The 23,505-nt window shown below is 38.9% G+C and overlaps 1 protein-coding gene across 4 annotated transcripts in view; it reads left to right on the top strand.

Moving 5' to 3' along the window:
• PPP2R2A (protein phosphatase 2 regulatory subunit Balpha) overlaps nucleotides 1–23,505 on the top strand; it is an 86,642-nt gene that overhangs the window by 58,620 nt on the left and 4,517 nt on the right. For all 4 annotated transcript variants that reach the window (XM_069575955.1, XM_069575957.1, XM_069575956.1 and 1 more), the window contains 5 exons: nucleotides 7,797–7,962; nucleotides 16,637–16,749; nucleotides 18,289–18,466; nucleotides 20,374–20,538; nucleotides 21,635–21,804. In XM_069575955.1, the coding sequence (XP_069432056.1) occupies nucleotides 7,797–7,962; nucleotides 16,637–16,749; nucleotides 18,289–18,466; nucleotides 20,374–20,538; nucleotides 21,635–21,804 (792 nt within the window). The remainder of the gene's footprint in view (nucleotides 1–7,796; nucleotides 7,963–16,636; nucleotides 16,750–18,288; nucleotides 18,467–20,373; nucleotides 20,539–21,634; nucleotides 21,805–23,505) is intronic.

Raw genomic sequence — 23,505 nt, 5'->3', positions numbered from 1 at the left:
GTTCGTCTAGGTAAAGCTATGGTTTTTCCAGTAGTCGTGTATGATTGTGAGCGTTGGACCATAAAGAAAGCTGAGTGCCAAAGAACTGATGCTTTTGAACTGTGGTGTTGAGAAGACTCTTGAGAGTCCCTTGGACTGCAGGGAGATCAAACCGGTCAATCCTAAAGGAAATCAGTCCTAAATATTCATTGGAAGGACTGATGCTGAAGCTGAAACTCTAGTACTCTGGCCACCTGATGCGAAGAACAGACTCATTGGAAAACACCCTGATGCTGGGAAAGATTGAAAGTAGGAGGAGAAGGGGACGACAGAGGCTGAGATGGTTGGATGGCATCACCGGCTCGATGGACATGAGTTTGAGTAGGCTCCAGGAGTTGGTGATGGACAGGGAAGCCTGGTGTGCTGCAGTCCATGGGGTTGCAAAGAGTCTGACATGATTGAGGGACTGAACTGAATTGATTCCAATATCAAAACTGCAAAGTTCAACAGGTACAAAACTGCAGTTACTTTTGTAACAGCTTAAATAATAGCTTTTGACATCAAAGTTGATGGGGCAGTATTCTTTCTGATGATGGTAATGTGGAGGGAGAGCCCAGGCAGCTGTCAGACTATGGTGTTCCATACTTTTTAAGGAATCTTTATTTCTATGGGTGCTCACAGGAGATGGTCAGCACTTGTTGAAGTAACTGGTTTCCTGTTGGCTTTGGATTGCTCAGACCTTCTGGTTTCTCTAAGGCTTTTTGATACGTATAAGCTAAAATGTTGGGGAGGGTTAATATTTTTAAGAGACAGTTAAGGAGAAAGGTGAACAGAAAGGTTGTTCTTACTGATTTTTCTGGATTGTTATGCAGCCTTTGTTTTCTGTTTTCTACCACTGCTGGTTACTTACTAGGATTTCTTTCTCACTTTTCTGTTCTTAATGTAGCATTCCTAAAACTTAACACGGTTTAGGCTTCCCTGGTGGCTCAGCTGGTAAAGAATCTGCCTGCAATGTGGGAGACTTGGGTTCGATCCCGAGTCTTCCCTGGGTTGGGAAGATTCCCCTGGAGAAGGGAAAGGCTACCCACTCCAGTATTCTGGCCTGGAGAATTCCATGGACTGTCCATGGGGTCGCAGAGAGTCGGACATGACTGAGCTACTTTCACTTCAGTAGCATGGTTTAGAAGAAACCTTTAGCATGCTTATCTCAAAAGGTGGATAGTATTGTTTATATGTTTGTATTCCCTTTCTAAATTATTTGGAAAGACTAGAATGAGACTCAACTGCGTGATATTGTTTAATAGAATTTAATATCATATATACAAAGGGCTTGGTTTAGTGTATTGTTTATTAAAGTGAAGGGACAGAACCTGTTGTTTTAGGGTGACAGGGTAGCATTCTTGGGAGTTGAGTAGTATGTGGGACCTAGATTTGCAACTCCTGGCAATGCAATTTGCTTTTACCAGTAAAGAAACGGAGGAGCTCAGACAGATTACTGGTCAGAAGTCGTACAGTTAACAAAGAAGTGAACTCTTACTCTAGAACCTTGGCTGTTCCTCCCGATTCCCTGCCCATTGCATTCCCCTTTCTGACCTGGGTTTAGCAACAACAGTTGATGTGCCACACTATCTGCCAAGCTCCCTAAATCTTATTAATTCTCACAGTGAAGTAATGGAGATGTTATGCTTACTTACTACATCTCAATTTATTACAAATTTATAAGTGAATTGAGACCTAAGTTAAATGCCTTTTCTAAGATCGCACAGCTAGTCAAATGGGTTAAAAAATGAAAAGCTAATCTGGTATAAATTGGGATGAATATCCACAATGAAAAACAAGTCTTAACTCCTCTAAGTAATGAATCTTATAAATCAAGAAAATCAGTTTCATTTATAGTAATGAGAAAAGACTTGGACCTCAGACTTTTTAATAATAGCCATTAAGGAATGATGTCTTCTCTGTAGAAGTTTAGTGACAGAAAAGTTGGAGTTTGGAAGCCTGGGCTCTCTCTAGTCCTCATTACATATCCATTAACTCGTCCAAGCACCTCTCTTGTTCAGCTGTCTGTTCTCCAGATTCCTAGTTTCAGTTTACCTCTTAATATTCCCAGTAATTAAAATTGCTCTATGCCTTGCTCTTATTCTGTGTCATGGTTTAGAACTAAATTATTCTGGGTAGTTGGTCCCATCACTTCATGGGAAATAGATGGGGAAACAGTGGAAACAATGTCAGACTTGATTTTGGGGGGCTCCAAAATCACTGCAGATGGTGACTGCAGCCATGAAATTAAAAGATGCTGACTCCTTGGAAGAAAAGTTATGACCAACCTAGATAGCATATTAAAAAGCAGAAACATTACTTTGCCAACAAATGTCCGTCTGGTCAAGGCTATGGTTTTTCCAGTGGTCGTGTATGGATGTGAGAGTTGGACTGTGAAGAAAGCTGAGCGCCGAAGAATTGATGCTTTTGAACTGTGGTGTTGGAGAAGACTCTTGAGAGTCCCTTGGACTGCAAGGAGATCCAACCAGTCCTTCCTAAAGGAGATCAGTCCTGGGTGTTCATTGGAAGGACTGATGCTAAAGCTGAAACTCCAATACTTTGGCCACCTCATGTGAAGAGTTGATTCATTGGAAAAGACCCTGATGCTGGGAGGGATTGGGGGCAGGAAGAAAACGGGATGACAGAGGATGAGATGGCTGGATGGCATCACTGACTCGATGGACATGAGTTTGAGTGAACTCCGGGAGTTGGTGATGGACAGGGAGGCCTGGCATGCTGCGATTCATGGGGTCACAAAGAGTCGGACACGACTGAGCGACTGAACTGAACCGATACAGTCTGAATCATAGCACTTTAACCTTTTTAGATTTTATAACATTTTAAAGCATTACAGTTAACCCTTTGAACAACATGGAGTTAATCCCTATATAATTTATGGTCAGCCCTCTGCATCCCCTGATACATAGTACAGTTGTATTTACTATTAAAAATACACACGTAAAAGCAGTTCTGCACTGTTCAGGGATCAACTGTATTAACTGTAACCTACACATTTCCATGGTTGGTTGAATCCACAGTATAGAGGACCAAGTACCAGTTATACCTGGACTTCCCACTGTGCAGAAACTTGGCACCCATAACCCCTATGTTAATACATCTTTGCATACATTGTTTTTCATTAGGTTATACTTTGAAGTGGAATTGTTGCGTACATCTTTTAAGGCTTTTGATAAGTATTGACAGATTATTCTCCAGAAAAGCTGTGTAAATTTATACTTCTCCCTGTAGTGTATAATTTTTGTCCATATTCTCATCTTTAAAGCAATGATCATTATCATTTTTTAAATTCTTCGGTTTAAAGGCAAAACATTATTCTTTAATTTTGTGTACTAATGATGACTAGTTACGTATTTGCTGACCATTTTTTAGGTAAGCTACCAACTGTTGACCTTTTCATCTCTCAAGGGGTAGAGTGTTAATATTTTTACTAATTATTTTTAAGGACTTGAAAAGATAGTAATATTTTTTACACATGAAAGGTAGTAACCTTGTCTTATGATGCACTTTTCTCCCTAGTATGCTTTTTTTTTTCCTTAACTTTTAAATATTTTTCTTCTTACCTTGTCAGAAGTCAACCTTTCTCTGTTCTTTGCTTTCATTTTTATATTTAGAAGCTCCTTTTCACTTGAGAATTATATTGAAATTCACTACTGTAATTTCTCTTAGGTTCTTTTATGTACTTTTTAAACATTTAATTTTTCCCTCTGAAATTTATTTTTGTGTAAGAAATGAAGTTCTAATTCTCTTTCCAAATGTTTGTTTGGCTCTAAAACCATTGGATTTTACTGCTGTTTTCTATTTTGGTTGGTTGACTCTCAGGGGCATACTTGAGTTCATGACACTACCACTAGAGATCATGGCCAGGCCCTTTATTTAAGTAAACATACACATAGGTGTGCAATAGTGCACACATTAACTTCTATTTGCGTGATGTGCTGCCATTCACCTCCCACTTCATAGGTAACTGTTTGTGTTTTTGTAATTCTCATTTTGTTTTTGTGTACTGAACTATATTTATTTGTGGCAAAATATAACATTCAACTTCGCAGCAGTTTCCATGTGTACAGCAGGGTTTTGCCAACCACGTGCACATTACTGTGCAGCAAACCCCCCAGTATAACTGGAACTCTGTACCCCCTGAACAGCAGCTTCTTGCCATCGACCCTCCTCCAGTCCCTGGCTGTCAGCATGCTACTTACTGTTTCTGTGAGGTTGACTGCCTTGGATAATCCGTATATGAAGGGCAGTTGTGCAGTGTTTATCGTTAATGACTGGCTTTATTTTTTTAGATAATCCGTATATAGAAGGGCAGTTGTGCAGTGTTTATCGTTAATGACTGGCTTTATTTTTTTAGATAATCCGTATATAGAAGGGCAGTTGTGCAGTGTTTATCGTTAATGACTGGCTTTATTTTTTTTTAGCATAATGTCGTTAAGGTTCATCCATGTTGTAGCCTATGATAGGAGTTCATTTTGTTTTAAGGCTGAATAATTTATATGTGTGTGCACATACCGCCCACCACATTTTCTTTATTCATTATCCATCAGTGAACATTTAGGTTATTTCTGCCTCTTAGCTATTGTGAGTAATCTTTTGAGATTCCTTTTTCGCTTCTTTTGGATTTATACCCAGATTGCCAGATCATCGAGAATTTTTTTTTTTTTTTCCCTCGATGTGGCATATGGGATCTTAGTTCCCAACCAGGGATCTAACCCGTGGCCCTTAGAGTGGAGGCATAGTCTTAACCTATGCAATGCCAAGGAAGTCCCTATTACTTATATTTTTGAGGAACCCCCATGGTATTTTCAAAGTGGCTACACAATTTGTATGCTAGTTTTTTTTGGAAAAACTCTGTTGAAATATACACAGAAAAATGCACAAAACACTAGTGGATTATCACGCAGCAGATATCTCAGTCAGGAGCTAGAACTTCCCCACTTCCATCAACCCTCCTCATTCCCTTTCCAAGCCACTCCTTTCTCTTTCCTCCTTATAAGTCTAGTTTTGGCTTGTAGTTTTAGAACTTTTTATAAATGGAATCTACAGTAAGTATTCTGTGTCTGGCCTTTCTGCCCAGTTTTTGTTGATGTAATAATTTGCTCACTTTCATTACTGTATTGTGGTCTTCTGTATTACTGTACCACAATCTAGCCATTCTGTTACAGATGCGGATGTTTTGGTTGGTTCAGTTTGCGGCTATAAAGAATAAAAAGTTTAAGACAACATAGTAAAAAAAAAAAGACAGCATAGTAAAAAGGGAAGCCTGGTGTGCTGCAGTCCATGGGGTTGCAAAGAGCTGGACACGACTGAGTGACTGAACAACAATAGTAAAAAGTGGTTCTGCCCATTCTATTCTCATATAATGTATGAGAATTCTGGCTCTTCAATATCTTTGCCAATGCTTTGTCCGTAATTTTATAACAATGTATGAAAATTCTGGCTCTTCCACATCTTTGCCAGTGCTTTGTCCATAATTTTATAATTTAAGCATTTTGAGATTATGAGGGTGTCTTGTTATAGTTTTAATTTGTACTTTCTTGATTAATACTGAGGTTCAGCGTCTTTTTATGGGTTTATTGGCCACTGGATATCATCTTTTGTGAAGTACCTACTAAAATTTCTTGCACTTATTTCTGCTAGATTGTCTGTCGTTTTTCTCACTGATGTGTAGGCTTAGCACCTTTTGAGTATTAACCCTTTGTCACTTGTATTTGTTGGAAGTATCTCCCATTCCATGTTTTACCTTTTTATTTTTCTGAATGATATCTTTTGGTAAGTAGAGGTAATTAATATAATTCCGTTTATCTATATAAGTTTTTCTCTAGACTTACTGCTTTTTCTTTCCTGTAAAAGAAATACTTCTCTACTCCAAGGTCCAGGAAGATAATATATTCCTATTATTGTTCAGATATGTGCTTTGCAGTATGGTAGTTACTAGCTCCATGTGGCTATTTAGAATTTAATTAGTTAAATGTAAACTTCACTTCCTTAGTCACAGTGGCTACAGTGGTATTCAACAACCACATATGACTGGTGGCTACCATATTGGACAGCGCAGGTAAGGACTGTTTCCATTGTTGCAGAAAGCTCTCTTGGATAGTGTTGTACTAGAAGCATTTACAGTTATATTCCTGATAATTCACTTGGAATCAATTTATATGAGTGGCTTAAGGTGGGTGTAGTAAGGGTCAGGGTTTGTTTTTATTATACTGAATATATGAATAACCAATAAACCGAAAACTACTCAGTGGAAAGGCCATTCTGGCCCAGCAGTTGCACTTTTGCCCTAATTCAGGCCTACCTGAATTATATGGACTTCAGTTTCTACTCTTGACTAAAGCTTCTTATACACAAGTTATCTGAAGGCTGAGATTCTGTGTTATTAAATCTCTGTATACCTCTGGGACCCAGTGTACATAGTACTATAGTCTTTTGCTTACATTAAAAATAGCATTCATATTAAAAATTGAATTGCTGTTTATTGTAACTTTCTTGGAGAATAATAGGACAAATGTTTTGAGACCGAGTAAGTAATTTTCAGTGGAAGATATATGGAATTTCTTCTAAAGAGATATTGGTACATAGCTATTAAATGGGTTGGGTTATTAGATTTGGTGTAAGAGTATTATAATGAGACCAAGAGTCTCAGTTTGAATTTTACCCTTTCCACATCCCCAGTGTGCATCATGTTCTGTTACGTGTTCTGCATTCTCAGTATTGGTGAACGCACTCAATAATAATTAATCCAGATACAACTGTGACCATGAATGATCAATCCAGATAATCAAACTACTGGAAAAAACAACCTAAAGGCCTGTGCTTGTGAGATAATGATTCAATAAGATTTTCTTTTTAAAAGAGTAATAATAATGACCAACAGGCTATTCTTAGTATCACGTCATCCTAAACATTTCATTTGTTAATTCATATTTAGTTAAAATAGTTGATTATAAATACTACCTTTCTTTTAAATGAATTTTCCATTGGTTCTTTGAACTAGACATTTAATGTTTTTGGTGGAAATGTTTTTGATTGTGTGATGATGGATTAATAAGTGAAACTCTAGAAGTGATTACAATTTTCATTTTTGCTAAGGTATTAGTGTTAATTGAAGAAGTTCACAAGTAGTCTCTATCCAATAGCTTCAGTTATATTCACTCGCACTGATACTAAATGAAATAAATCACTGGTGTATGCTAGGCTCATAATTAAGAAAGATAATTTAAGGAGGGTTAGCATTTTTGGGTAGTGTTGGATGCAGTCTCAGTGAGTAATACAGCCCTGTAAATGTGGTCTTGAGTGGGGGAGGTTGGGGTCAAATGTACCATTGCACTTATGAGGGCTTTTCTCTTCAGGAGCTTTCCAGCAGTGAAATGACCTAAAGGCAGGCATGAGAAAGGCAGAGAAAGAAGGTGTGCCTCACCCTTCTTTCTGCTGTTTCTGATGAGTTTTTCTTATTTAGTCTTTACTTTTTGGATGAAACTTATGTATGCTCAGTAGTTCTCTATTAAGTATATCATATATAATGGTAAAGTAGCAATCAAAATGATACATATTTTAATACCACTTTTCCTAATAAATTGAGCCTAATTAAGTAAAGGGTTTATCTAGCTTTTCTATCGATTCCTTGGAAGCTTTAAATATAAAAAACAATAGAACTGTATATAAGATGATACAGGGTCTGTTAGAATTGATTAAATGTTTGATTAATTTGAAATATTTCTCAACTGGTCCAAATATTTTTGTTTCCATTTTAGAACAAAATCCAGTCTCATAGCAGAGGAGAATATAATGTTTACAGCACCTTTCAGAGCCATGAACCAGAGTTTGACTACTTGAAAAGTTTAGAAATAGAAGAAAAGATCAACAAAATTAGGTGGTTACCCCAGAAAAATGCTGCTCAGTTTTTATTGTCTACCAATGGTAAGTGTACATTTTTTCTTCTCATATACCCACTATGTACACATATCCTGTGGGTTTCTTGTCTTTTTTTGTCTTTTTAATTTTCTTTCAGTTTTTAAATTCTCTGAAAGAGCTCCTTAGATGTCCTTGTTCTTTAGTGCACACATTGTTTGTAGTAAAAAGAATGAGGTTTACATCTGCTTTGGGTCAGATCCTGTTCCTGCTCCTTCTTAGCTTAGGAGCCTTGGGCAGGTTGCTGACCCTGCTTGGGTCTCCTCGTCTGCGCACTCAGGGTGGTAGATTTGCATTACCATCTGGTTGCGGGGAGTACACACGATGGGTGTTCATTTCCTTCCCTCTTCATTTTTAAGTGTGCCTAACTCTCCAAAGAGTATTTCATACTGTAAATGCAAAATACTGTCAAAGGACAGTCCCCACTCTAGGACACTCTCTAGAAGAGCTCTCGTCTTACTTGATCCTCATTCAAGAAGGATACAAACTGGGGTTGCCTCATTGCCATACTCTCGTGTTTCTGTAGGAAGAGTTACTAAATGAAGGTTAGAATTATATAATGATTCTATCAGAATTTAAAGTCCTTTATGACAGGTTAAGAAGTGGGTCATTTCTTTTTGTTCTTCTTACTTCCACCTGAGTTGTGACTTGGCTTAACCCTGCGGATTTGGGTCTAGAGAGTCATTAGCATAGTTGAGGAGTACTTCCAGGTGTTCTGGGTAGCCAGTCTATAAAAATTTAAATTAAAAGCTTTTTGATGTTGGAGCAAGAATTGGGGAAGACTTCCATTTTCTCATCCCCTTGGTATTAGTAAAATCAGATACTAGCACCTAGAACTCACCATTCTTTAGCACTTGCAGAATCTAAACTCAGGTGACTTTGGTTGACACAGTAGAAAACATTAAGTGCTGGCTTCATCACCTTAGGCCTTCTCACCCACTGTGTCAGATTCTTGGAAATGCATTCCACAGAATGATACCACAGGCTGATAACATGAACTGCATTTTCCTCTCCTTATTAAAAGGAAAATACATAAAAATAATGATTTAAAGCTTGTAATTTACAAACTTATAAATGGAGGCTATGTGTTCACTCATGTTGTACGTTGGTTTCTAATCTTGGTTCAGTTTTTATTTGTACAGTTAACTAAGTTCTTTCAAACAGCACTTCAGGTACTGCTCTTTGACATCAGATATGTATTATTGTGGAGAAGGAATGGCAACCCACTCCAGTATTCTTGCCTGGAGAATCCCGTGGACAGAGGAGCCTGGCAGACCATGGTCCATAGGGTCACAGAGAGTCGGACACGACTGAAGTGACTAAGCTTGCATGCAGTAGGTGTTATACAATTTAGGCAGTTTCTACTTTGGAATTAAATGTCCTAGGAAGTGTGTTTGCTCATAGTAATTTTGGCAGTTCACTTCTTACAGGCTAAATTGTTTTATTTTTTATAGAGGGGAATTTTTTAAATACAAGCTGAAGTAGCATAATGAAGTCCCATATACCAGACACCCAGCTTCAGCAGTTCTCAGTTCATCACCAGTTGTGTTTCGCTGGTACTTCTTACCCTGCCTTCTCAGTATTATTTGAAAGCAAACCCCATTTCATCTCTCAGTTTTCATTTGTATCTCTGCGTGTTGTCCATGCAGGTTTCCTTTGTGATTTGAAATAAATAAGGCATCATACAGTCAGCCCAGCCTTTCTAGACACTCGACAGGAGCTCAGTGGAAGGAGAAACCACTGGAAATTCCAAGGGTTGGGTCAGGGGTTATGTGAATCTAAATGCTGTTTTTGTGTAGACAGAACAAACAGTGTTCCCCAAATAGGATTATGTAAATTTGAAAAATTGTTGATTAGTAATCCAGCTTATTTTTAAGGGCAATAACAATGCATTGTACCTGTTTGGGTTTTTGTTGTTGTTGTTGTTGTTAATGGATACTAAGTAAAACACAACTTTTGGGATGGTAGCTATAATTTTTTGTGCTGAAAGTAGAATCCAATGTGGAAGAATGTAACAAGTATGCAAATTTTACAAACCACAGTATCTGGGGGTGCTGAGAATAGGAAAAGGGATGAGAGGAGTAGGACTTGAGCTGCATCTGAAAAGCTTTATTCTTTGAAAAGAGAGAAGGCAAATATGGAAAAATGTCAAATTCTATTAAATCTGAGCAGTATCTGACAGCATAATACCTGTACTTTCTCTCTTCATAATGTAATGGGTCTTTATACTCACAGAAAAGTTAGAAAACTACTGGGGAGACTGATGGATAATAGGACCAAACATTCCAACTTTGAGTAATCAGAATTAATCTTCATCTTTGCATTGGCTTTCTGTGATCGTCACTATTCAGGTATTTCCCAGATTGTTTTTACTTAAATAATTTCATAGTCCTCTTATAACTATTCATTTAATGTTTCTTCAAGTGACTTTATTCTCTTTCTCTTTAACCGCCTTTGCCTTTCTCTGAATTCTCTTCAGTTTCTGTGTGTTGCAAAAACATCCAGCTCTAAAATCTGTTGACCATGGGTCTTTGAATATATGACTAATAAAAGTTTACTTGTGAATAGGTTGTCTTAACAGCTTATTCAGTTCAGTTCAGTCGCTCATTTGTGTCCGACTCTTTGTGACCCCATGAATCGCAGCACGCCAGGCCTCCCTGTCCATCACCATCACTCAGACTCATGTCCATCGAGTCTGTGATGCCATCCAACCACCTCATCCTCTGTCGTCCCCTTCTCCTCCTGCCCCCAGTCCTTCCCAGCATCAGAGTCTTTTCCAGTGAGTCAACTCTTCTCATGAGATGGCCAAGAGATGAAACTCTTGGAGTTTCAGCTTTAGCATCATTCCTTCCAAAGAAATCTCAGGGTTGATCTCCTTCAGAATGGACTGGTTGGATCTCCCTGCAGTCCAAGGGACTGTCAGGAGTCTTCTCCAACACCACAGTTCAAACGCATCAATTCTTCGGTGCTCAGCCTTCTTCACAGTCCAGCTCTCACATCCATACATGGCCACAGGAAAAACCATAGCCTTGACTAGACAGACCTTAGTCGGCAAAGTAATGTCCTGCTTTTGAATATACTATCTGGGTTGGTCATAACTTTTCTTCCAAGGAGTAAGCGTCTTTTAATTTCATGGCTGCAATCACCATCTACAGTGATTTTGGAGCCCCCCAAAATCAAGTCTGACACTGTTTCCACTGTTTCCCCATCTGTTTCCCATGAAGTGATGGGACCGGATGCCATGATCTTGGTTTTCTGAATGTTGAGCTTTAAGCCAACTTTTTCACTCTCCTCTTTCACTTTCATCAAGAGGCTTTTTAGCTCCTCTTCACTTTGTGCCATAAGGGTGGTGTCATCTGCATATCTGAGGTTATTGATATTTCTCCCGGCAATCTTGATTCCAGCTTGTGCTTCTTCCAGTCCAGCATTTCTCATGATGTACTCTGCATATAAGTTAAATAAGCAGGGTGACAGTATACAGCCTTGACGAACTCCTTTTCCTATTTGGAACCAGTCTGTTGTTCCATGTCCAGTTCTAACTGTTGCTTCCTGACCTGCATACAGATTTCTCAAGAGGCAGGTTAGGTGGTCTAGTATTCCCATCTCTTTCAGAATTTTCCACAGTTTATTGTGATCCACACAGTCAAAGGCTTTGGCATAGTCAATAAAGCAGAAATAGATGTTTTTCTGGAACTCTCTTGCTTTTTCCATGATCCAAAGGATGTTGGCAATTTGATCTCTGGTTCCTCTGCCTTTTCTAAAACCAGCTTGAACATCAGGGAGTTCACGGTTCACGTATTGCTAAAGCCTGGCTTGGAGAATTTTGAGCATGACTTGACTAGCACGTGAGATGAGTGCAATTGTGTGGTAGTTTGAGCATTCTTTGGCATTGCCTTTCTTTGGAATTGGAATGAAAACTGACCTTTTCCAGTCCTGTGGCCACTGCTGAGTTTTCCAAATTTGCTGGCATATTGAGTGCAGCACTTTCACAGCATCGTCTTTCAGGATTTGAAACAGCTCAACTGGAATTCGATCACCTCCACTAGGCTGTGTTCGTAGTGATGCTTTCTAAGGCCCACTTGACTTCACTTTCCAAGATGTCTGGCTCTAGATTAATGATCACATCATCATGATTATCTGGGTCATGAAGATCTTTTTTTATACAGTTCTTCCGTGTATTCTTGCCACCTCTTCTTAATATCTTCTGTTTCTGTTAGGTCCAGACCATTTTGTCCTTTATTGAGCCCATCTTTGCATGAAATGTTCCCTTGGTATCTCTGATTTTCTTGAAGAGATCTCTAGTCTTTCCCAATTCTGTTGTTTTCCTCTATTTCTTTGCATTGATCGCTGAAGAAGGCTTTCTTATCTCTTCTTGCTATTCTTTGGAACTCTGCACTCAGATGCTTATATCTTTCCTTTTCTCCTTTGCTTTTCGCCTCTCTTCTTTTCACAGCTATTTGTAAGGCCTCCCCAGACAGCCATTTTGCTTTTTTGCATTTCTTTTCCATGGGGATGGTCTTGATCCCTGTCTCCTGTACAGTGTCACGAACCTCATTCCATAGTTCATCAGGCACTCTATCAGATCTAGTCCCTTAAATCGATTTCTCACTTCCACTGTATAATCATAAGGGATTTGATTTAGGTCATACCTGAATGGTCTAGCTGTTTTCCCTACTTTCTTCAATTTAAGTCTGAATTTGGCAATAAGGAGTTCATGGTCTGAGCCACAGTCAGCTCCTGGTCTTGTTTTTGTTGACTGTATAGAGCTTCTCCATCTTTGGCTGCATAGAATATAATCAATCTGATTTCAGTGTTGACCATATGGTGATGTCCATGTGTAGAGTCTTCTCTTGTGTTGTTGGAAGAGGGTGTTTGCTATGACCAGTGCATTTTCTTGGCAAAATTCTATTAGTCTTTGCCCTGCTTCATTCCATATTCCAAGGCCAAATTTGCTTGTTACTCCAGGTGTTTCTTGACTTCCTACTTTTGCATTCCAGTCCCCTATAATGAAAAGGACATCTCTTTTGGGTGTTAGTTATAAAAGGTCTTGTAGGTCTTCATAGAACCGTTCAACTTCAGCTTCTTCAGCATTACTGGTTGGGGCATAGACTTGGATAACTGTGATAAGAAGCTTTTTGGATTGTATGTAAAAGCCACACATCCACAAAGGAAACTTGGTAGCATTGGTTTACCCTGTTCTAACCCTCTGTGGTGAGGGGAACACCGGGACTCTGAACTTCTGAAACACTTTAGATATCAGTATTCACAATTTTGGGGAACACTGTAGAGCAGTGGTTCTTAACTTTTTGACTATAACAGTTCTCTCTGAGGAATCTAATAACCCTCTTCACAGAAAATGAGTATATTCACATAGTCTTGTGTGCAGTTTTTTGGAGTTTGATTATTCTCATGTGCCTCCAACTACAGGGCTAAAATTCCAGGTAAAAGTAACTGCTGGGCTTTTCTGGTGGCTCAGTGGTAAAGAATCTGCCTGCCAATGCAGGAGACACAAGTTCAGTCTCTGGTCCAGGACGATCCCACATGCTGTGGAACGATTGAGCCCATGTGCCCCAACTACTGAGCTTCTGCTCTAGAGCCCATGGGCTGCAGCTGCTAAAGCACCCTAGAGCCCGTGCTCCACAGCAAGAGAGACCACCGTAATGAGAAGCCTGCACACTGCAACTAGAGAGTAGGCCTCTCCCCCTACCCCCCTAACCTCTTGCTGCAACTAGAGAAAGCTGTTCACAGTAACAAAGACCCAGTGTAGCCATAAATAAATATTTAAAAAAAGAAAGAAAGCAACAAACCTACAAGCCCTGCAGCACAGCCAAAAAAAAAAATTTTTTTTAAATACTGTAGAGCGTATAAGAATTTAGATTTTTTTAAAAAATTCCCAACCTGCCTATTCACAGGCACTGCACTGATATTGTGTAGTACTTCTCGGTCTTTTGTTTATGCCATTAAAAGTTTTTAGCACTCTCTTAAGTCACAGATTTTATCACTTAAAATTTTTCGTTCTGAAGTTTAATTTTTTCCAAAAATCTGTTTGCCCAGTTTTTTTCTTTTTCTTTTCTTTTTTTTTTTTTCTATAACACTACCAGGAACCACAAACCAGTTACATCTTATTTGAAATGTTTGTTAAGTTTATTGTGATTTCTTTATCTGGATCTTTAATAAGGATGACAAATTTGAGCAGGCCATAAGAAATCATGGGAATGTGTGTGTGATGGTGTTGGAGGGGTTCATCCTTATAATCTTCAGATGATAATTTCTCCCAAAATGTAGAATTCAGGCATGGCTCATTTATATGATAGATTTGGGGACAGGTTAAAGACTCTGAAATTTGTAATTCTTCACCTATATTATGTAAATATATGTTAACCAAATGGCACGTAGAAAACACATATAACTTAACTGCAGTATACCTGAAAACTCCAGTTACATAGGGTTCAGATGAAATAGTTAGCTGCAAGCTAGTAAAGTTGGCAGTTGTTCTCTGTGTACATGTCATCTCTGCTGGGGCACCCACAGTGGTGCTTAGCGTGCTCTTCTCCACTGGGCAGAGGGGTGGCCAGGCCAGAGCAGTTCCTCCTGTGTCTCTATATGATGGAGCACTACAAAGTACTCTATACACTGCTTTTCAGATTCTGGTATATTCATTTGCATATGAAGGGCCATTAAGATGTGGCATTTTATAAGTCCAGTTTTAAGCTTATAATGGGCATGCATGCTCAGTTGTGTCTGACTCTTTGCAACCCCATGGGATGTAGCCCACTAGCCTCCTCTGTCAGTGGGAGTCTCCAGGCAAGAATACTGGATTGGGTTGCCATTTCCTGCTCCAGGGGATCTTTCCAACGCAGGGATTGAACCTGCATCTCCTGTGTTGGCAAGTGGATTCTTTATACTGGGCCACTTGGGCACATAGAGTTAAATAAGTGTGCTTGATTCCATCGTGATGTAAGTGGTTGATTGAGTAAATAAGTGGGGAGAAAGGTGCTGGTTACAGAGAATTCCAAATAACATGTGGATGGATACTCCTCCCTGCCCGGACTGTAACTTGTCCTATTAGACATGGATGGATTTAATGCCTCATTTCCAAAGGGGGAGACAGTAAGTGTGCAGTGGAGAAACCTGGCAGTTTCTTTCCTAACCAAGTGATCACCGGTGGAAAAATCATGTCAGCACTGTGTATACATTTACTTCATTCTGGGCTTTTCCTGATACCCCATGATCTCAATCTGATCATGAGGGGAACAACAGACATGCCCAGTGGAGGGACATTCCACACAGTTTGCCACTGCTTCTCAGAACTGTCAGGATGAAGAAAAATAAGACAGTCTGAGAAATTGTTGCAGAGAAACTAAGGTGACGTGACAGCTAAATACGGTGGTGTTTGGATCCTGGAACAGAAAGGAGCCATTAGTGGAAAACCTGATGAAATCAGAGTAAAGTCTGAAGTCTAGTGAATGGTAACGTGGAATGTTAATTTCTTAGTTTTAACAAATGTACCATGGTTGCATAAGATGCTGACATAAGGAAAAAACTGGGTAAAGAGTATATGGAAACACTCAGTGCTGTTTGCAATTTTCTGTAACTCTAGACTTACTTCAGAGGTAAAGTTTATTGTAAAAAACACTATTTTATATATCCTTGATACTGAATAATTTTGTCTTGAAGGACTTGGGGACATGTGCTTTTAATTGGTAAACTATTTTCAGGGCCTTGTACTTACTTGAATTGAATCACAAATGTAACTTTACTCTAAATAGTCCCTGGTGGCTCATATGGTAGAGAATTTGCCTGCAGTGCAGAAGACCCAGATTCCATCCTTGTGTCAGAAAGATAGCCTGGAAAAAGGAATGGATACCCACTCCAGTATTCTTGCCTGGAGAATTCCATGAACTAGGAAAAACTGAGCCTGGTGGGCTATACAGTCCATGGGGTGGCAAAGATTAGACATGATGGAGCAGCTAACCCTTAGGCTAGCCATTTTAACCGACTTTGGTTTTTCATGTAAAAGTTAAAATATTAAGCATTATGCATATATAGACATATGACTAAGTGTGTGCTGAGTCACTTAGTTGTGTCCAACTCTGTGACCCCATGGACTGTAGCCCACCAGGCTGCTCTGTCCTTGGGGATTCTGCAGGCAAGAATACTGGAGTGGATTGCCATGCCCTCCTCCAGGGGATGGACACACACACACAGAAACACACACACACACACAGTTTCCCCCACCTCCTCTAGCTATATTTTTTTTTAGTTTTATTTTTTTACTTTACAATACAGTATTGGTTTTGCCATACATTGACATGAATCCACCACAGGTGTACATGAGTTCCCAACCCTGAACCCCCCTCCCACCACCCTCTCCATATCATCTCTCTGGGTCATCCATTTTGAAGGATAAGGACCTGGCTGTGACCTGATTTTAATATTAAGTGATATTTAATGAGTGCCATTAACATAGATTTTTTAAATTTTCTGTGCTATTTTTATATGTACAGATGTTTTCATTCACCTGGTAGTAGAAAGTTTGTGTTTTATTAAGTCAGATCAGGGATTTTATTCCTGGGATCCTTTTGGGTGAGATATGGAATCGCATGTTTAAATATATTTAAAGTATTTTTCTTCTGTCGAGGTTAATCTCTCATTTTTTAAGACTTTCTTTATTTTTCCCCAGATAAAACAATAAAGTTATGGAAAATCAGTGAAAGGGACAAAAGACCGGAAGGGTATAACTTGAAAGAGGAAGATGGAAGGTATAGAGATCCTACTACAGTCACTACACTACGTGTAAGTACATGTTAAAAAAAAAAATCTGATTCCAATGAATAGTCTTCTGTACTGTTATTACGTAGTCTAGATCCTCAACAGAACATGTATAGGAATAGTTACACTCTGCCCCTTCCCAAGATCGTGTGACCAGAGACAGCATTAAAGCCCCCGACCTATAGACGAGGCTCATGGTGGCCAGAGGCTGAACCAGCACTAGACACAAGACTGTGTTTTGACTTGTTTTTCACTGTGCCACCATGCTCTCTTTTGTTCTTACGGTTTGGTTGTCAGCTATTAGAAGGTTAAGTTTCAAGATTAACTTTCTTTGGAGATCAAAAAAAAAAAAAGGACTAAATCTAGTTGCAATGAAAAAAATACCAAGAATTTGATGCTTTGGGCTGATTTCCTTTTTAGCCACTTTAAATCATAAACATAATCAAAACATAATCATTTATTAGCTTTGCAAGTCTTTCAAGCAAAAGATTGAAACTAGGAAAAACTGTAAATTCTGATAGTATTGCTCTCTGTTCAGTTGGGTTCAGTCATGTTCGACTCTTTGCAACCCCATGAATCGCAGCACGCCAGGCCTCCCTGTCCATCACCAACTCCCGGAGTTCACTCGTGTCCATCAAGTCGGCGATGCCATCCAGCCATCTCATCCTCTGTCGTCCCCTTCTCCTGCCCCCAATCCCTCCCAGCATCAAAGTCTTTTCCAATGAGTCAACTCTTCGCATGAGATGGCCACAGTATTGGAGTTTCAGCTGTGGCATCAGTCCTTCCAATGAACACCCAGGACTGATCTCCTTTAGGATGGACTGGTTGGATCTTGTTGCAGTCCAAGGGACTCGCAAGAGTCTTCTTCAACACCACAGTTCAAAAGCATCACTTCTTCGGCACTCACCTTTCTTCACAGTCCAACTCTCACATCCATACATGACTACTGGAAAAACCATAGCTTTGACTAGACGGACCTTTGTTGACAAAGTAATACCTCTGCTTTTGAATATGCTGTCGAGGTTGGTCATTACTTTCCTTGCAAGGAGTAAGCGTCTTTTAATTTCATGGCTGCAGTCACCATCTACAGTGATTTTGGAGCCCCCCAAAATGAAATCTGATCCTGTTTCCACTGTTTCCCCATCTATTTCCCATGAAGTGATGGGACCAGATGCCATGATCTTCTTTTTCTGAATGTGGAGCTTTAAGCCAACTTTTTCACTTTCCTCTTTCACGTTCATCAAGAGGCTTTTTAGTTCCTCTTCACTTTGTGCCATAAGGGTGGTGTCATCTGCATATCTGAGGTTATTGATATTTCTCCCGGCAATCTTGATTCCAGCTTATGCTTCTTCCAGCCCAGTGTAGGAAGGCAAATTTGTTTTTAATTTTTCTTTCCATATTAGCAGTTTAAGCAATCAATATCAGTTGCTTTATAAAACTAAATCTGTGTAGTATTATGCTGTTTAATATTACCTCAGAAACTAATGAAGTCTTCTGAACCTTCAGTTCTCTTGTAGAAAGTGAATATTTTGTAATCACTTCTTTTTCATGTCTTATTGACAGGTGCCAGTCTTTCGGCCCATGGATCTAATGGTTGAGGCCAGTCCACGGAGAATATTTGCCAATGCTCATACATATCACATCAACTCAATTTCTATTAATAGTGATTATGAAACATATTTATCTGCAGATGATTTGCGGATTAATCTTTGGCATCTGGAAATAACAGACAGGAGTTTTAGTATCCATTTGGTTTCCTTTTTCGGTGTTGGGTAAAGAAGGCATGTTATCCTCATACTGGATTTATTTTCATTCTCTCCGTGGTGTTTGATTCTCATATAGTTGCTTATTATTTTATAGCACTTTTTTTGTGTTATTAAATACTAGGTGAAATTATTTGATAAAAGCCATAATGTATCAGTTTAAAAACTGGATTCTTGGAATTTTAATGAATTTTTCTCTGTACCTATGAAAATAGAAAAAAAACTTCTAATAGCTGTTTCTTGTAACAGAAACAAATATGCAGAGTATTATCTTTAAAATGTTTTTAATTATAAAAGTATTCTCATTAAGGTTGGAAAAAGATTTGTGCAAGTCATGATGCATGATGGTCTAAATACTTCCATTGTTTATGTTATCCTAAAAATTTTCTGTGATTATGAGATACACACACACAAATATATAGAAATATGTATACGTGTTTGTTTTTAAGTACTTAAATTCTTGATAAATGTTAATTATCATGACTGCTATTAATGTATATCTTTCTAAATAGATATCGTTTGAAAAATTAACACTGTACTGTAATTCATACTCTACCAGTGCAAGCATACCTCGGGGATATTACAGATTCAGTTGCAGACCACAAGAATAAAGTGAATACTGCCCTAAAATTAAGTCACACGAATTATCTGGTTTCCCAGTGCTTATAAATGTTAGCGCTATATTGTAGTCTATTAAAGTATGTAGTTGCATTATGTCTTTAAAAAAAAACAATATGTATACCTTAGTTTAAAAATATTGCTGAAAAATGCTGATCATCACCTGTACCTTCAGCAAGCGGTAATCTTTGTGCTGCTGGAGGGTCTTGCTTCATTGAAAGTTGCTGACTGATGAGTGGTGATTGTTGAAGGTTAGGGTAGCTGTAGCAGTTTCTTTGAAATAAGACAGCAGTGATGTTTGCCACATCAATTTTGACTCTTCCCGTCATGAATTATTTCTTTGTAGTCTGCAGTGCTATTTGACAGCATTTCACCCAGAGTGGAACTTCTTTCAAAACTGGAGTCAGCCCTCTCAAACCCTGCCACTGCTCTATCAACTAAGTTTATGTAATGTTCTAAGCCCTTGGTTGTCCTTTCAGCAGTTGACTAAATTCACCACCTTATGTGTGTAGTTCATGGCACCCCCACACAATTACAGTAGTAACATCAAAGATAGCTGAGCTGATCACAGATCGCTGAAACAAATGTAATAATAATGTAAAGGTTTGAGCTGATGATGTTGGGGAAATGGTATTTGATAGGCTAGCTTGATGCACAGTTGCTGCAAAACATCAATTTATAAAAAATGCAGTAAATCATAGGTGAAGTGCAGTGAACTCATAGGTGAAGCACAGTAAAGCGAAGCAAAGAAACAAGGCCTGCCTGTAATGCATAAAAAGTGCCTGCTTTCCTGTACCTTCAGTGGTCTAGTTAGTGAAAGGGTCTCTTGTTTTCATTTGCTTCTTTCATCCTTAGTAGACTTGAGCATGTTTTCATTTTTTCAACCATTTCTTTTTGTGCTTTTCCAAAATTTTCACTGGATTTGCTTATATTCTTATTGGAGTTTATTTTCAAGTACCTTTTTAATATCAAGTAAATCAGCTCCATTGTTTGTGTGCAGCTTCCCCACTGTGCTGCCTTCCAGATTTTTCCTTTTGTTTTGTTTGGAAATATGGTAAGTTTTTCATATTTAGGATGATAGCCTAGCAATCTTTTCTTCATGTCTTCTGGGATTTATATCATACTCGGGGGGGGGGGGGGGGCTCTACATTCTAAAATAGAATTAATACATGTGCTTAAATCTGTGAATGAGCTGTAGATTTGAGAAATATAAAATTATACTTGACCTTTCTTTAAAGTGGAAATTCCTTAATAAAATGCTCTCCAGATATTGTGGATATCAAGCCTGCCAATATGGAAGAGCTGACAGAGGTGATTACAGCTGCAGAATTCCATCCCAACAGCTGTAACACATTTGTATACAGCAGCAGTAAAGGAACGATTCGGTTATGTGACATGAGGGCATCCGCCCTCTGTGATAGGCATTCTAAACGTAAGTTTATTTTCAGATGGTAACATTTTCTGTTCAGCTTCAGACGTGGTAACTATATTTACACAGGTTTCCTTGGTGACTCAGACAGTAAAAAATCCTCCTGCAGTGCAGCAGATCTGGGTTCAATCACTGGGTTGGGGAGATCTCTTGGAGCAGGCCATAGCAACCCACTCCAGTATTCTTGCCTGGAGAATCCCATGGACAGAGGAGCCTGGTGGGCTACAGTCCATGAGGTTGCACAGTCAGACAGGACTGAGCGACTAAGCACGGCCCATGGATCTTAAACCTCCTGTACCTTTTGGTAAGCTGCCTGACTCAGCCTGAGACTTTACAGGTTCTCCTACTGGAATAACATAGAAGACTGTCTCTGGGGCACATCTGTTGAGTCCCAGTGGATGTACTTTTAATAGAATGCTATTCTTTGGGAACTTGGGTTGCATTCTCCAGTCCTGTCTGCAAGTAGAACATTTCCTTTCTTGCCTGCTCCCTTTCTCTTCTCCCCATTTCCTTCCTTCGTGTTTTGGGCTTCCTAGGAAGATTTCTTCCTGAGAAGAGGTTTCTTCAGCTCGTTTAAGTTTGAAGAGTACAAGGTTAAGAAATTCAGGGGTTGCATTATTCTTACCTCCATGTTGAATTTTTAAAAAACTTACAAAAACTGTTACTTATCTCTTATCAAACGAATTTTACCTGACCACTCAAAACCATGGGTATGTATGGGAATGGCGAAGGTGGTCTGTGTCTTGTGGTGACGGTGTAGGCAAAGTCAGTGCGGTGTATGTAGGACCACAGACCTGACACACGTCAGAGGTGGCAAACGAGTGGTTCTGGTGAGTTAGCCATGGGACTCTGGAAAGTGCTGTGCTACGTAATGCACTTGGGCCTCTTCAGCTTCTGTACTATGTCATTCTCATTCTCCTAAGGAACTCTCTCAGGGAGGTTACAATCTTAAGAGATGTTCTTTGAGATGTTTTCCAGTTCTTTATTGGCCTGTCATTTTTAGCTCACTGCTAGGAAGTTTGTGAATGATGTTTTTTGTAAATGCTTTGTCCAACCCAGAGTAATTACAGATGGTCCCAACCTATTTTGCTTGTTTTAGTGTTTGAAGAACCTGAAGATCCCAGTAACAGGTCTTTTTTTTCTGAAATCATCTCTTCAATTTCTGATGTAAAATTCAGCCATAGTGGTCGATATATGATGACTAGAGACTATTTGTCAGTCAAAATTTGGGACTTAAATATGGAAAACAGGCCTGTGGAAACATACCAGGTATTTGGAATTCTTTCTTTCAATGAATATATAGCCTGTATGTGTTAATCCCAGTACAAAGTGTATGTTCACCATTGGGCTTTTTCCTTCAGAGATCCATGAATACACTGCTTTTCCTTATGTTAAATTTATATCTACTTTTATAGATTGTATTTTCTATTTAGTTTTACATTTAAAATGTAAAGCTACCAATTTGTTTCAATAATAACTTTTTTTTCCTACTGTTATCTACATTTGAAGTGAGGATGGAATTAAGGTCTCTACCGAGGTCTGGGGAGAAGACGGGCGAGAATGGCCAGGCCTACTAGAGGCATCCCAGATGGAGTGAGGACACTGCTAGTTAAATTAGAGGTTAACCCTGGCGTGTTGCCCAGTCAGGTGAACTGGCTGGTAACTGTTGTCTTAAGCTGAAGGTGAGGGGCTTGTGAGTACCCAGCAGACAGCTTTGGGAGCTGCCTGTGTGTCGTAGAATGTCAGTTCTGGATTCTCGTTAGCCAAGCTGCTCCCGTGGGTCCCTTTCTTCTGGAGCAGAGAATGAAGATGTGCACAGCTGCAACAGGGTGCAGTTTTTTACCTGTGCTGACCTGGCCTAGTGATTGGAGTAGACTCACATCATACTCAGTGTAGCAGGTACAGATGCAACTCCCACTGAGTTTGTATAAGCATCTAGCCGACCTGTTTTCTGATTGAAGGGTAATGTAAATATTACTATTTGCCTCACATACTCATTGTGGGTCCTAACCCACAAATTTTGTAAATCCTCGGTGTTAACATTTTCACTTAAAATGTCACACACAGTGGTCTGAATCATTCCATTATACTTAAAGATAAAACGGACACTTAAAATGATGTTAGGTTGTTTCATAGAGAATTCTAAGCATTGAGATGTTCTTTTCTATCATTACTTCATTTTAAGGTTCTCATTTAAATGAAAAAGAACAGTGAGATAGAGACTCCTTTTTTTCCCTTATGATCACAACAAATACTTTGGAACTTTCCTTTGTAATTTAGTAATATTAATATAGAAATGTATCATTTCTAAGAATACTTTTAAAATTTATTTTCTAGTTGATACCTTTGTGGAAAACTAGTGAATATAGAATTATACTTAAAAAAAACAACTATTTTCATTAGCTTTGGGTAGTATATAAGAAATGGGCTTCCCAGGTGGCTCAGTGTAAAGAATCCACCTGCCAATATAAAATCCACAGGAGATGCAGGTTCAGTCCTTAGATCGGGAAGATCCCTGGAGGAGGAAATGGCAGCCCACTCCAGTATTACCTGGAGAATTCCATAGACAGAGGAGCCTGGTGGGCCACAGTCACGGGGTCACAGAAAGTTGGACATGATTGAGTAACTGAGCACATACTGTGTGTAAGCAATAACAAGTGTGTCAGATATTTCCATGATGCATACGTGAAGTAACCATATAATTTATCACTGGATCAGGGCAGGGTCATGCAGTACATAACATAGGCACTTAATGATACTGTAGGCTTTAGTTAGTTATGCCCCAAAAATGGTAGTTGAAGTAAAGTCACAGTATTGTATGTTTTTTAATCAACAATTAATAGAAAATCAAGTGTTGGAAAATTCAAATATTGCTATATATTCTTTAATCTGTGTCTTATCTGTGCCATTTTAAAATGTTTTCTGGCCTGCTATTCTAGTCAAACTTATGAAGAGTAAATGTGCCATTCC

Source organism: Ovis canadensis, chromosome 2, assembly GCF_042477335.2.
Source record: "Ovis canadensis isolate MfBH-ARS-UI-01 breed Bighorn chromosome 2, ARS-UI_OviCan_v2, whole genome shotgun sequence".
In the NCBI taxonomy this organism is placed as follows: domain Eukaryota; kingdom Metazoa; phylum Chordata; class Mammalia; order Artiodactyla; family Bovidae; genus Ovis; species Ovis canadensis.
The sequence above is the reverse complement of the archived record's forward strand: the minus strand, read 5'-3'. Positions and strand labels throughout refer to the sequence as shown.